Genomic DNA, 14,373 nt, shown 5'->3' with positions numbered 1-14,373 from the left:
CAATAGTAGATTAGATTCTATCTATTTTCTATCAGCACCCACACTGATGCTGATCCTAATGCACTGTACCAATCTGACAGCACCAACTGTAATTAACAATTAAAAAAACTTACAGTTATACAGAACATATTTTTTTTAAATATATTGATTACATTAACAAGATTCCTCATTCATAGCAATTTAAAAACATTGTCTAAAACAAGGGGATTTTAATAATTACTACACCTATATTTCATATATATCAATACAGTTTATACCACACTCCCCACGACATACATGCAACGACCTCTGTTCTCGTCTTTTCCTCGCATTCGAGAATCTATACACTTTAAGACGGCTTAAACAATATAGCTGAAGAAAAATGACCGAACGTTCAGTTATCTCAATATATTCCCCGTTTTGACTTTCAGTAACGCGGAGCAAGAGGACTGTTTGCCTTTGTCTCTAGGGGCATCACTTAAAACTAAATTGTTGAAAGGACAAGAAAATCGGGAGTGCTGCATACATGGGCTATAAAAACAAGGTATGCAAACACAACAGAAGTTGAGCTTATAAATTGAGATGTTATTAAATTGAAAGAGGTTTACCTAACAAGCGTTTTAAATCTACTATTGGTGGAGATAGCATTGTACACTCTTACTAAGGGACAATTTATTTGACTTGGTAGGCTGATGCCCCCATCGTACCAATTGAGTGTGAGTTTGTATTGCGCGATGCATGGCTTCCCGTCCCATGAGAGATCCCGCTGGAGCCCTTCAATTTCTCCAAAATATGAGCTTGGGACAGGATCAAGTGAATTCTGCAATGCATATAAAAACCGGGGTAGCGACATCATTTTAAAAAGAGCTGCTTTGCCCAACATCAAGAGGGGAAGCGACTTCCAGCTAGTGATATCTCTTTTGAGCCTCTGTAGTGGTGGGACAAGTTTACAGTTATAACGAAGTGTCTTATCTAAGGAGATGAATATTCCCAAAGATTTGAAACCTTCCGTAGTGGTATGTATTGGGCAATTTGGCGGGGGCGGGTCTCCCTTGAGGGCATAGTGGAGGGATTTCTGCCAATTGATACTGAACCCGGAGTACCTGCCAAATATAGCCAGGATATCAAGGACTGCAATCAGAGACCGGTTGGGGGATGCAAGGTACAGTAGTGTGTGATCTGCGTAGAGGGAAATACGATCTTCCCAATCAGGGGTCCAACGCAGTCCGCGTATAACCGGATCTCTCCGGATCCATGCCGCAAGGGGTTCCAGGGCCAAAGCAAATAGTAGGGAAGAGAGAGAGCATCCCTGGCAGGTCCCACGACTAAGCTGAAATGTATCTGATTTTTTGTTGTTGACTACAACTTGCGCTGGAGGTTCACGGTATAGGAGGCGTATCCACTGTATAATGCTCGGACCAAGTCCCATCTTCGCGAGTACTGTAAAAAGATAGGGCCATTCCACTGTGTCGAATGCCATGGTGGCATCTAAGGAAACGATTATGGCTTGTTCTTGGATAGTGGCCGCTCTGCCCAGAACACCGTGGACCCTGCACAGATTCAGTGCTGTATTTCTGTGTGGCATGAAGCCAGATTGGTCCGGGTGTATAAGGCCCCCTATTACTTTCACTAAACGGTTGGCTAGTAGTTTGTCCAGGATTTTAGGTTCTGCGTTAAGGAGCGAGATAGGGCGGTAGGATGTACACTCAGTTTTGGATTTACCTTCTTTATGAATGGTGACAATAGTGGCTTCTCTCTGGCTTCTCTCTGATCCACTGCCAACAATCCCCACTCTCGGCTATCCTCGTACATAGATTTTAAACATGGAGCTAATTTATCTGGTTGAAGTTTGTAAAGTTCAAAGGGATGCCATCGGGACCCAATGCCTTACCGGAGTTCAATGATCTTATCGCATGCGCTATTTCATCTCTAGTCAAGGCAAGATTTTTTGTTTTTGATAGATCATTGTATTCCTATTAGAACTAGAATATCCTTATTAAATGCATACAAAGGGGACTTTGTACTTCTGTGTAGCGTGAAATAAAGTGCACTGTAATAGCTTGACGTACAATCAGGTATGAATATTCAATAGGAAATGCTTCCAACACACAATTTTGGATGAAAGTATGATAGTAAAGTAGAAATGCCTGCAACTGTATTGCTATTAGTGGTAGCCATGCCCGCTAAGACTAGAAGAGGGTCTGTAAATTTAGTAAATCAGTGCAGAAGCATTAATCGTGCCGGTCATTATCTCTTGTCATCTATGCTCAACGAAGGCGGTTGGAAACATTTTCTGATAATATCTGGAAGATAGGCTCTATTACCGTTAAATCTATGGGTAATTTACAGAAATGGTTATAAATCCACACAGAAAAGTCTTGTGACAAATAGCCTTACTTAGGGGCATATCAGCAAGAACCGGCGATAATTATCGCTAAGCGCACTTAGCGCTTGGATAATTATCACCGGCTAACGTGGATTTTTATCGCTAAGATAGCGTGCTATTAGCAACGCTTTTCTCAGAAGCGATAATAATCCTAGCGCTAACTGCCAAATGTGAGATTATCGCTGGAAACCCGGCGATAATCTCACGAAGTTTGGCGTTAGCTTGATGATAGGGCCTCACATACTTTGCCATGATATCCACCTTCCATAGGATATCATGGCTAAGTCAGTCCTGAAGCAGGCGTAAGGAAAGTAGCGATAACAGGGGTTATCGCTACTTTTCTTGCCGCTATTCTTCATAGCGTGGGGCCTGATGATAGGAGAAATGTCGCTTAGCGACATTTCTCCAGTCATGTCAGGTCAGGAACGCCCACTTTGCATCTCATTAGAGATGCAAAGCTGGGCGTTAAGAATCTGGGCGCTAATGCAAGGTTTCACACGATAGCGTGAATTAGGCAATAAAATTATCGCTGCTTTTTGCCCGAAAACGGATGCAAAAGCGGCGATAATTTTATATCGCCTCGTTGCTGATATGCCCCTCGGTATTTGGCAGATGCATGACTTTGACCAAAAAGTTGGTTCAACATTGATACCCTGTACTGTCCTGGATCCTTTACCCCTTCTCCTTCGGAGCCTACAGGCTAATTTTATTTCATTATCTATTGTTCTTCATGTCAATTTGTTATAAGGCCTTGACCTACATTAAGGGTCATATTATCTAAGGCCTAACTAATCTTCCTAGGACTATGATGGAACATTTTATGATACTGAAAATACATTTTGTGCTTTTGTAAAGGTTTTTATTAACTGTAGAATATATTATCTATCTATCTACTTAGGGTCTTATTTATTAGAAGTGACGCATCGCTGCGACAAAGCAGCGATGCAACACTTCTCAGTGCGCCCTCCTTGTGACACCATCGATGTATCATATTTACTGAATGACGCATCATGTCGCAAGGAATGACAGATACATCAGTCTTACTGACGTATCTGTCGGAGCAAAACTGACGCATTGCTGGAGTTGTGTCGGAAGCGTGACGCAACTCCAGCAATGCAGAGGGGAGGTCTATGATTATAGCACCCTTACACCTGCTATGAGGCAGGCGTAAGGATTTGACACATTGGCGTCCTAGAAGTGACGCACTGAAACATTATAGATTTCAATGCGCCACTTCTACGAGGCTTTGATGCGGGGGAACACCCACCCTGCATCAATTATACCTGGCGCATGTATAATGTAGTACAGGGATTTCCGAAGTGATGCATCTGCCTAGATGCATCACTTCGTAAATATGGTGCAACGTGGTGCATTATTTACACCACCACAGCGTCATAAAAAGTGATGCAACAGCAGCGTAAATGTGACACAAGGGCTCATAAAGAAGCCCCTTAGTATTTGGCAAATGCCCGACTTTGACCGAAAAGTGTCCCCCCTTTTTAGACAGTACAAGGTCACTATGAATAGGCCTGGGCGAAAATTTCGTTCCGTTCGCGGAAATTGCGATAATTTGACATTTTCGCGTTCCGCGGAGAGCGCGAAAATGTCAAAAATTCCGGTTTCCGCAGCTTGGCGATAATTTGTTTCTTGGTCGCGCTGTAAAATAATACATTCTCGCGCGCGCGCGATCGCCTTACCTGAATCCCGGCGTTCGCCGACAAGTTTTCTTGATCCGGTCGCGTTCTCCATGAGATGTTGTATTGTTTTTAGCCATTTGCGCTGTCTCGCGACAGTTCGCGCCCGCAGTGACGTCATGCGTCGCGCGATCACGTCCTTCTTCTCGCGATCATGCACCGCGAGAACAACTCAAAACAAGATGGCCGCGGCCGCAAGCAACCACATGGGTAAGTTGGCGACCCGCAACCATGCAGAAAATCTCGCGAACATGCCGGAAAAAAACTTCCGCATCTTCGCGATATTTCTGCTTGTTTGCGATAATTTTAAACATTTTCGCGATAATTTGCGAAGGTTAATTCCGCAAATTCCGCCCACCCCTAACTATGAACTCTAAATGAGGAGGACAGAATCTGCTATTTCTGGACAGATGTGCCGGACCCTCCAAAATCTAAATAAGGTCCTGTGTTACCAGACATTTCTACTGCTCAACATCATTGATGGGAGCGCTTGATATCACACATAATACCATACAGAAAAAACTCTGAGGACGAATTCAGAAACAAAATAAAATTGTCAATGAATGATACAGTGAGAGTCCAAATTCTGCTCAAAAGAGGTAACAGCAGGAAAAGGTGGAATTGAGGCTAAGAACACATTTTCATCTTTGCTTTCTGGATCTCAAGTTCCAGTGACTCAGACAGAAAGAGACTATAATACATGTTTGTTGTTGGAAGGAATGGTGTATAGATAGACCCTCATTTTTGGTGGGCAAGAGACCGGAATTCATATGTGTAAAACTAGCCCAGAGTATAGTCATAGGAGCTGTTAGAAATGGGATTTCTGGTTGGCTGGGGCATGCGCCTAAGCCAGGTAGAAACCACCACTCTAGTCAGGGCAAGCGAGTTACACGCTGAAGAAAACCCCTGCTCACCCCCTTGGTATCTTGGCACGAGCAGTCAGGCTTATCCCAGAGGCAATGTGTAAAGCGTTTGTGCAACACACACACACACAGTGGCGACACCCTAGGCACACTACAAAAGAAACTCCACACAAAGTTATATCAAAATTAGCCTTTTATATTATGATAAACACATTAGAATCATCATCACAAATGTACACTCTGCCACCTGGCACTAGGCAATATTTCTCCAGGGATTATATACATGACAGGGCCAATCGGGCCACGGTCAGAACCATTAGAAAGCACAAGTAATAACACAACCAGTAACTACTGGCGAAATAATGAACTCAGCATTATCACATTAGGCATAAACACATTATGCATTAGCATTAGGCATCATAATAAGCATAAACACATTATGCAACACATTTAGAGCTTTCTGCCCTACCAGTACCGCAGGTACTCAAAAATGACCCCGAGCCAACTGGCCTTCCCCAGGGGCCCGTCTGGACTGTCCACAAATGCCCTCTGTCTGAGAAGTCAGCGCTCTCAATTATAGGGCCTTCCCTAGGCCCTCTGGTTGCCAATGCAACCACCACAGATGTGCGCAATGCACTGGTGCACGGGGGTACGTCTCACCCCTTCCTCGTCATGAAAACAAAGTGCCCCCTCGTGCCTCTGGCTCCACCTCACCGGGGTTTCTATGCTGGGCCTAAACTCGGCCCAAAAGAAATCAGCGCTGGCACCAACAGTGCCTGGGGAGCCCCGTTCACCGGGCTCCTCCTCATGCAAGCACTCGGCCCCCTCTGGGGCTTGTCTCCTGTGGCTGCAGTCTCAGCCCCACTCACCGAGGCTCTCCGTGGACTCCTCCGTTCTCCGTCGCAGGAGGAAGACACTGACACTGCCCAATTTGAGCCCCACTTACCGGGGCTCTCTTTCTCGTGGCCAGGGAGCCCTCGAGGCTCCGGTCAAGCTCCTCCTCTCGGGGCTCCTCCCCTTCAGCCTCACTCACTGGGACTTCCCCTGAGGCAAGGCACGAAGGCAGGGTGGTCTCCCACCGGGCTTCAGGCTCTTCCTGTCATCGGGACTCCACCGTCAGGACACCAGTATCTCGCCAGCTGCACGGACGCCGCTCTCATGACCACACCCAGGACTCTGCTTCAGGGCTTTAGGCCACGCCCCCAACAAGGCACGGCTGTCTGGCTTCCTCTGTGGCCGCGCTTCTTCCGGGACGCCGCTCATGATGCGGCGGCCCTTTGGCAGCCCACAAATGTGGGGTGGGCTCCCGCTCCACCACAATGTGGGGTAGGCTCCTGCTCAAAGAGTGGCACGGAATGCGGGGTAGGCTCCCGCTTCTCCTAAGGACCACGGGGGAATCCCCACACCGCACTGCAGGGCTAAAGTGCTTCTCTCATCCTCTGGCAAGGGTTGAGTCCCCCTCTCTGGGGCTCCAGCAGTACAGATGTAGTGCTCACGAAGCGCTAGAACCAGAGTACAAAAAGTAAAGCTGGGCCCAAGCCGGCCAGCTCACAGGGAGCTCCAGCAGAGGGGCAGTCCCTCGTGGCGGTTCCTCCTGGGGCCCAGCAGGTCCAAAAAACACCCAAGAACAGCACACCATACATGGGGTCACAGCCCCAATACTTATACAGGGTTTTGGCACGGGGCTTGAGGAACCAGTCTCAACTGGTTCTGGGGGGTATTGGAGCACTTTGTGTACAGTGCTCACACCCTCCTTTGTCAGATGGGGGCTCGGTCCTCAGACACACCACAGGCGGGCAGAGCCAGCATTCACCTGGGCAGGCACAGACCTATTCAGGGTCAGGGGACTACTACTCCCAGTACTCCAAATGCAGATCTCCTATTCAACCTAGCGCTGACTCACCATGCCCTTCCTGGAGCCACACTCCTCACCAGCCCCTGTCACTCCAGAGCCAGATATGCAATACATATCAGGCAGGCAGACACATAGCACACAGAAATGCCAACTTCTAAAAGTGGCATTTTTAAAATAGTGATAATAAATCTGCGCACACAATTACCCATCATTTATTATTATTCCAAACATATCAAATTTGAACACGCTGCTCCTCTCATAACAGGAATTACCCTTGAATATTTATCAGGGAATTCCCAATGCATTCCTATGAGAGGGCAGCTTCAAAGCAGTGAGAAACCAAAATGGCTGTTTGTCACTTCCAGGACATGTCACACACTTAAGGTACATGTCCTAACTTCTACCTACCATGCACCCTGCTCATAGGGCTAGCTAGGGCCTACCTTAGGGGTGACTGACATGCATTAAAAGGGGGTTCACAGACGTGGCACACACTTTAGGTGCCACGTCACAGCGGCAGTAACATTGCGCACACAGGCCCTGCAATGGGAGAGGAAAGAGGCAGGTTTGAAAGGCTACTTTGGTGGGAGGCACAATCAGCGCTGCAAGCCCACCAGTAGCATTTAATTTACTGGCCCTGAGTATCTGAGATACCACTTTACAGGGGACTGATGCGTAAACTAAATACGCCAAACAGGTATAGACCAATCTTACCATGTTTACCACAGAGAGCACACGCACTTTACACTGGACAGCAGTGCTAAAGTGCCCAGAGTCCTAAAGCCACCAACACCATGTCAGAAAAAAGACTAGGAGGAAGGCAAAAGGTTCAGGATGACCCTGCAAAAAGGGCCAAGTCCAACAGGAGCTAAATGGGTGAAAGTGAGTCTTCGCTCCTTAGTATTCAAATCAGTTCCATGTATCACTTGCCTCTGTGGATCCTGAAGACATTCTCTAACATGCCCATCAACCGCGGAATATGGACCAGATTCCCTGACAAACCTAAAAGCATGGATTAGTGTGTCAACTGCTAGAGTTGGCAGGTAGTAGGCAATTAATAACCCTGCTGCATGTGGCCTTAGTGACTGTTAGGGTTGGTAATACGAGCCACACCAAAGACTGATGGAGTGCTGATTGTCCAGACAAGCTAACCACATTAGCATGGGAAGCAGCATGAAAGCAGATCAATCAGGTGTCCCCCATGCCAGATTTAAGTTAATCCAGTTCCCTTTTTGCATAGAAACTTCCCTAAGATATATTCTGCAAGCCCCAATGCCTGTAACAAGCATTGGCATAGACAATAGGTCTCGCCTTTGGGAACTTATAAGTGTTTAGCCATGCAACAGTTGATGTTGTTGCAGTAAGGATATTGTGCTGCATAACTAAATACTTATAAGGTCCCAAAGGCGAGACCTATTGGCTATGCCAATGCTTGTTTTTTCTTTTTTCTTTCACTCCCCCCTCTGCCCCCACCCCCGCCCCTGCTCGCACCACTGCCCCGCCACTCTACCAAAGCCGTCCACTACTGTCTGCTTTGTGTGAATGTCACACTGCTGTTTATGAAAGAAAACTTTGCACTGGCCTCCCGCAGTTCATGATGTATGTATGTGAAGCTTGCACTGCTACTCTCCCTGCTGCCCAGGTCTATAGGGCACAGCTGCTGCCTGTACTGTATCTTCTCTTGGTATGTATGCCCGTGTACTCACGTGCAGTGGTTGTTCTAAGAGTGAGAAATATTTCCCTCTCTTTGCCTGGCCTGTGTATGATGGAGGTGTGCACTGCTGGCAACCGCTGCTAAGTCTTTGATTTCAGTAGCGGACTGCTGCAGGGGGCGGGGGAGGGGGGGGGGGGCTGAGTAGTGCTTCTGCTCGCAGACCCTGCCTTGCAGCATCAGTGACAGAGTTTTCAGGCACTTGGGATGGCGAGATGGGGCATTTCTCTCCGGGTGAAATATCCCCATTTGGAATCGTAACTAGTTCAGCAACAGCACAAACAGCGGCAGAAAAAGAGTTCCAGTATGTAGGTGGGACAGTCCAGGGTGGTCACAGAGGAAGAGGCACTGCCAAGAGGAACTGAGTGAGGAGTGAGAAGGAGAAGGGCCATGGAGGGAAAAAGTAATGGGGTCGAAAGGCCACAGATACATTTTTGGAAAATAACTATGAAACGGCATTGAAGATAATAACGAAATGGGAACCAGTGCAAATTAATAAAGAGGGTTGGAGTGCTCTGGGGGCACTGGGTGATTAAACAAGCGAGCAGATTTCAGAGGCCAAGAAGTGGAGGCAACCCGACCAGGGTGGGAAAACACTGAAGTCAAGGTGGGGGCAGGAGAAGGGGCAGGAAAATGCAGAGATGGCGAATGCTCAGTCTGTCAGTGGTATGTTCGGGAAGAAGTGGACCCCAGAGATGAATGACCCAGTGTAATTAAAAAGGACCCACAGTTCTGAACTCTACTGCACGGTGTAATGGAGGAAATGGAAACAGAGCGATGGAAGTTTTAGGATCTGGGCCCACGCGAGCAGAAGGAAAGAAAACAATCTGTTGTAGATCAAGAAATATGCAGGGCTCCAAGATTCAACATGACGTCACCAGCATGAGGCTTTGTACATGATCGGGCTCGCCTACCCGACGGTCAGTGCCACAGGGGCCACTTTAGCTTAAGTGCTGGACCAGTTTTGTGGGCACGTGTGGGCTGATTTTGTGAACTGCATCGCGGCACCAGCACTAGTCTGTGCCTGTAGGTGGCGCGAGGTCGTGCACTGCTCGCAGGCTCAGATCCGCACAGATCAGGTGCACAGAGCTGTGTCATATCAGGGACATTCGCTGGCGCTGAGGCCCGAGTATATATATTTAAATTAGAAATTAATCCGTTTAAACACCGATGACTGCATCTATCTTGACTGTGTTCATGGGTGCAAGCACTGCTGTTGCTCTCCCTGACTCTCGTCTGGCACGAGGGGCGATTGCACCACTGCTGGCGTTACTGTACCGACTTAGTCCATGACAGAAGCTGCATTGCTGTTTGCAGGGCTTTAAGTGGAATGAAAAAACGGGGGGTTCTCTCGATGGAGCGTGGCCAATGTATTTAAGGTTGTGGCTCCCGACTTGTATTTTGCTGTTTCTGTCATTGCATCCAAATATACGACACAACAAGTATCGTCATACCTACAACAAGTCAGGACTATTGGCTTTGTCAATGGTTGTTAGTTGCATAAGATAAATAAGCAGCAACTATGGCTTGTATATAATATTGGAAAAGCTTACACTTAACCCCTTCCATGCCCATGACGGAACGGTTCCGTCATGAGCATCGGTTGCGCTGTGCTCATGACGGAACCGTTCCGTCATGGCCCCGCCCGCGCACGAACCCTTCAGCACCGCGGGGGAATTCCCGCAGCGCTGAAGGGGTTAAAGCCCAGGTGACACCACGACAATGTTGCTGCTCCTGAGTTTCAAAAAGAGAAGGGAAATCCAGAGAGAAAATGACTCTCTTTAAAGGAATTTTCCTTCCCCTACAACGCTCACCTGGCATGACGTCATGCCGGAATTTCTCCACTAATGAGAAGTGTGCAGTGTGAGCTCGCGCACACTAGTGAGAAGTGAGCAGTGAGACGTGAACAGTGTGTGCACGCACACACTAGTGAGAAGTGTGTGCAGTGTGAGCATGTGCACACTAGTGAGAAGTGAGCAGTGAGAAGTGAACAGTGTGAGCACGCACACACTAGTGAGAAGTGAGCAGTGTGAGCGCGAGCACATCGATGCGCCTGCTGTCACTGAAGTCCGGAAAAAAACGGACCGCCTTTGCCAGGGCACAAAGCAGAGCCTGATTGAGACCCGTTCGAGGCTCCCTTTAAAAAACTGCCTGTGCTCAGACCCGGCGAGACCCGGCCCACTTGAAGCCCTGGCTGTTTGTCTATGCTGTGCCTGGGCTCTTGCTATGAAAATGCCATATGCATGCATGCATGCATGCATGCATTCATCTGCTCTATGTATGAGGGAATCTTGGATGCCCGTAAGTGCACAAAACGTGCACTGATGCTTCCCTGCAGCTTATCTTTTTTATTTAGAGTTTCAAAAAGCAATTTGTGCCTCCTCTCAGTTAATTCAGAGCTGTCGAAAAACAGACCCTATAGAGAAAACCGAGGGCCAGCAGGCCTCTGTCCTTGTGTGCATGGGAGCCTTTACCGTATCCGCTCAGTGCATGAGGGATGCTTGCACGACTGCAGGCCCTGCTCTATGATGGAGGTCGTACTGCTGTCCGCATACGGTGTACCGATTCTGTGTGTAAGGGAAGCCTGCTCTGTGTGTTGGCCGTCCTGTAGCTGTTTTGTGCACAAGGGAAGCTTGCACTACGCTGGGCAGGAAGCTTGCAGGCTGCTGCTCGTCCTGAACCGGTGGTGCCTGCGCGCTCATCCACTGTCCCTTTGAGGGGCTTGGCTGAGGCTGCTATCAACAGCACCGCACCTCTAGAGGCCTGCTTGGAAGAGGAAAGGCTGCAGAAAGAGACCCTTGATTTCTGTGCGCTTTACATCTGGAAGCGGTCACCAGAACTGTAAAAAAATATCAAAAATGCTATGGATGGAAAGAGACAGACAGGAGCCGCATCCACCTGAAGGAGTGACAGCGAAAAGCGGCACTTGATGTGGATTTAGGAATATTACTGTGCCGCTGCGCACGGCAGTGCCTCTCGTTCCTGAATCTGATATTAATCCATAAGGTCAAAACCATTCCAATGTTATTAAAAACATAAATGTTGCAAAAAAGGCAGAGGAGAGAGATGAAGGGGATGAGGGAGCTGGTAATTGTACCTTTTTTTGTCAAGCTTGGCAGGGCTTTGAATGCCGGGGCTGTTAAGGCGTGCACACTACATTGCATTCTAATTTAAGACGTTAAGGTCACTGGCAGCAAATGGGGCAATGTTTAAATTAAAAAGGGAGAATGCGGCGATAAAATAGAAACAAGCATTTGCCGCGTGCGCACAAGCAGCCGCGAGGCGCGATATGTGGTGGGGGAGGGGGAGAAGCGGGAGTTGTGTGCGCGCGCAGCCAATGCTTAAAAAAACAAGAAGCGCGAGCATAAAGTGGACGTGAGTGGTGCGCGCGCGCTCGCGATGGGAAAAGTGAAAGTAGGCTGGCGAGTGGTGTGCGATGTGCGCTCACCATGACAAGAGAGGAAAGCCATATGGCGCCTCTGCTCGTCATTATGCACGTAACCGCACGCTCTGCGCCAGCCAAAAGCATGTGGTAGGACTTTTAAAAGCCCACACACTAAATGTCTTGCAGAGCAGCGCATGCGCTGACTCAGCGAGACCTAAAAATGTGTGCGATGACTTTGGCAAACTTCTTACATGTGACATGGTTCTGCCAGCTGATTGTGAACTTCTGGGGCAAGCTTTAGCGCATATTATGGAGGTGCACCTGGAGGGGACCACAATGATGAGCCTTTTAGGAATATTACAGAGACAGAGGAACAAAAAATGGAAATTGAAAAACATGTTGAATGCGTGCTCGCAGAAGAACAATAAATTAGCCACACCCAAAGGGATGACTTGGTAACTTGGAAAGAAATGATTACTAAAATTGAGGATCACACACACCCCTCCCCCTCAACAATTTTTGAGTGCAATTTGTGGGACGAGATGATAGAGAGTAGATGTAGAGTTATATATACTATGTAATGCTTTGGTGACAATACGCTCATTATTTATTGTATTTTAATAAGCTTGAACTGCCAGGGTCTAAAGAGTTGGGGGCATATTTACTAGGTCTGGCGCATTTCTGCAAATCAGCAGGGATGCGCCAGAATAGATGCAACACGCAATTCTCCCATTGCGCCACCATGGATGCGTCGCATTTACAATGTGGCGCACCATGGTGGAAGGATAGGCAGATGCGTGTCGCATCTCATGTCGTAAGGGCGACGCATTGCTGGAGTCGTGTCGCAAGCGCGATGCAACTCCAGCAATGCTCAGGTGCCGCCCATACTTAACGCGGTGCGTCACTCCTTACGCCTGCTTCAAGCAGGCGTAAGGGTTTGACGCAGCGGCGTTGTAAAACTGACTCAGTGAAGTCTTGTAGATTTCACTGCGTCACATTTACGAGGCTTTCCTGCGATGGAACGCACACCCTGCGACGGAACGCCCACATGAAACCTGACGCAGGTTTCATGTGGCGCAGTGCTTTCCAACATGACGCATTTGCCTAGATGCGTCACGTTGTAAATAAGTGGCAACGTGGCGCATGGTTTACGCCGCCGCTGTGTCACAGAAGTGACGCAACGGCGGCACAAATGTGTCGCAAGGGGCTTGTAAATCTACCCCTTGGTTGCTCATGTATCAGTGGGTTGGAGAGGGTTGACTGGGACTGCCGGATCTGTTCCTTTATTGTGCTGGGACACAACACCAGCACACGGTGCACTGGTTTCTGATGATCCGAGCAGGGAAAAATCATTATTGGTGGGTCTGAATGGCCCAAACACTCTCTAGGAGGTATTTATGATGGGGAAGAGTAGCCCCCAGAATGCATGTTATTTTTGTTTTCTAAAATGCTAATAAACATAATTGCAAAAAAATGTAACTAATTTCTACATTGTTCTGTGTTCTTAGGGGCGAGCCTCTTTGACTCATGAGAAAGAACGTTTTGCACATGAACATGAGGAAATTGGGAAACTGGAGGACGCTGTCGAAGCTCTAAAACCAACTGCAATCATAGGTAATGTCACTAAATCGTCATTAATTTAGACTGGCCAGAGTGCATTTGTATCCATGTATTTTTTGGACATCCTCAAATAAATTCTGTTCAGCATGTCTTTTGCAGCAAGCATAGGAGTTTAGCGGGGGTTGCGCCAAAACCTTTGTGTTTGAGAAAAACGTGAGTGAGACGTTGCAAGACTTTTACAGTTAAAGCACAACACTAAGTATACATTACGGACAATGCAAAATTCTTGATGAGCTCTGTGCATGAAAAGTCGACAGGCGAGTATTGTGGTGGTGGAAGACTTTAATTCTAGAATATGGCATTTTGGGACATGTTTAAGGTACTCGTGGTGGTAACAGCCCCAATAATAACCTGGAGGGCATTCTTATGGTGGGGCCACAGGAAACAGGACTGAATTTGGATATACCCGGTGGGGATGCAATGTTTAGTTCTCAGCACGGTACATGACGAAGAGGTCAAAGGTAGAATTGAATTCTACAGGATCTTTTAGCGGGGATTTGTGGTACACTGTGAGTCAGTCAGTTACCTAATGTGGGGAGAGGACGATATTGCGAGATTCAACAGGCTGTAAGTAGTGAAGCGTGGGCTGTTTTCAATGATGTGGAATGTATCATAAAGGTGGCTGACAGCCAAGCTGTAGCACTAGTCCAGCTTGCTGAGGAATATTCATGATCCTGACAGATTGAAAGTTGAGGTATTGCTGGTGTTAAGTAGATGGCAGTGGACAGAGATGGTGGGCAAGGAAATAACGCCTGGGAGCCTCATGTCAATGTCAAAATGTACCTCGAGCTTGTAATGAGTCTCCCAGAGAAGTGAGGGAGAACATGTGTGGGTCCTCTGCAAAGACCAAGAGGCAGGCACTATATGAAACATGTTATTG

The 14,373-nt window shown here is 47.6% G+C and overlaps 1 protein-coding gene across 1 annotated transcript in view; it reads left to right on the top strand.

Moving 5' to 3' along the window:
• ME1 (malic enzyme 1) overlaps positions 1 to 14,373 on the top strand; it is a 1,430,669-nt gene that overhangs the window by 1,203,488 nt on the left and 212,808 nt on the right. The window contains exon 10 of the mRNA XM_085611027.1: positions 13,382 to 13,487. Within this exon, the coding sequence (XP_085467153.1) occupies positions 13,382 to 13,487 (106 nt within the window). The remainder of the gene's footprint in view (positions 1 to 13,381; positions 13,488 to 14,373) is intronic.

This window comes from Triturus cristatus, chromosome 6 (genome assembly GCF_964204655.1).
Source record: "Triturus cristatus chromosome 6, aTriCri1.1, whole genome shotgun sequence".
NCBI classification, from domain to species: Eukaryota; Metazoa; Chordata; class Amphibia; order Caudata; family Salamandridae; genus Triturus; species Triturus cristatus.
Note: the sequence above shows the minus strand (reverse complement) of the source record. Positions and strands in the feature narration are given on the sequence as shown.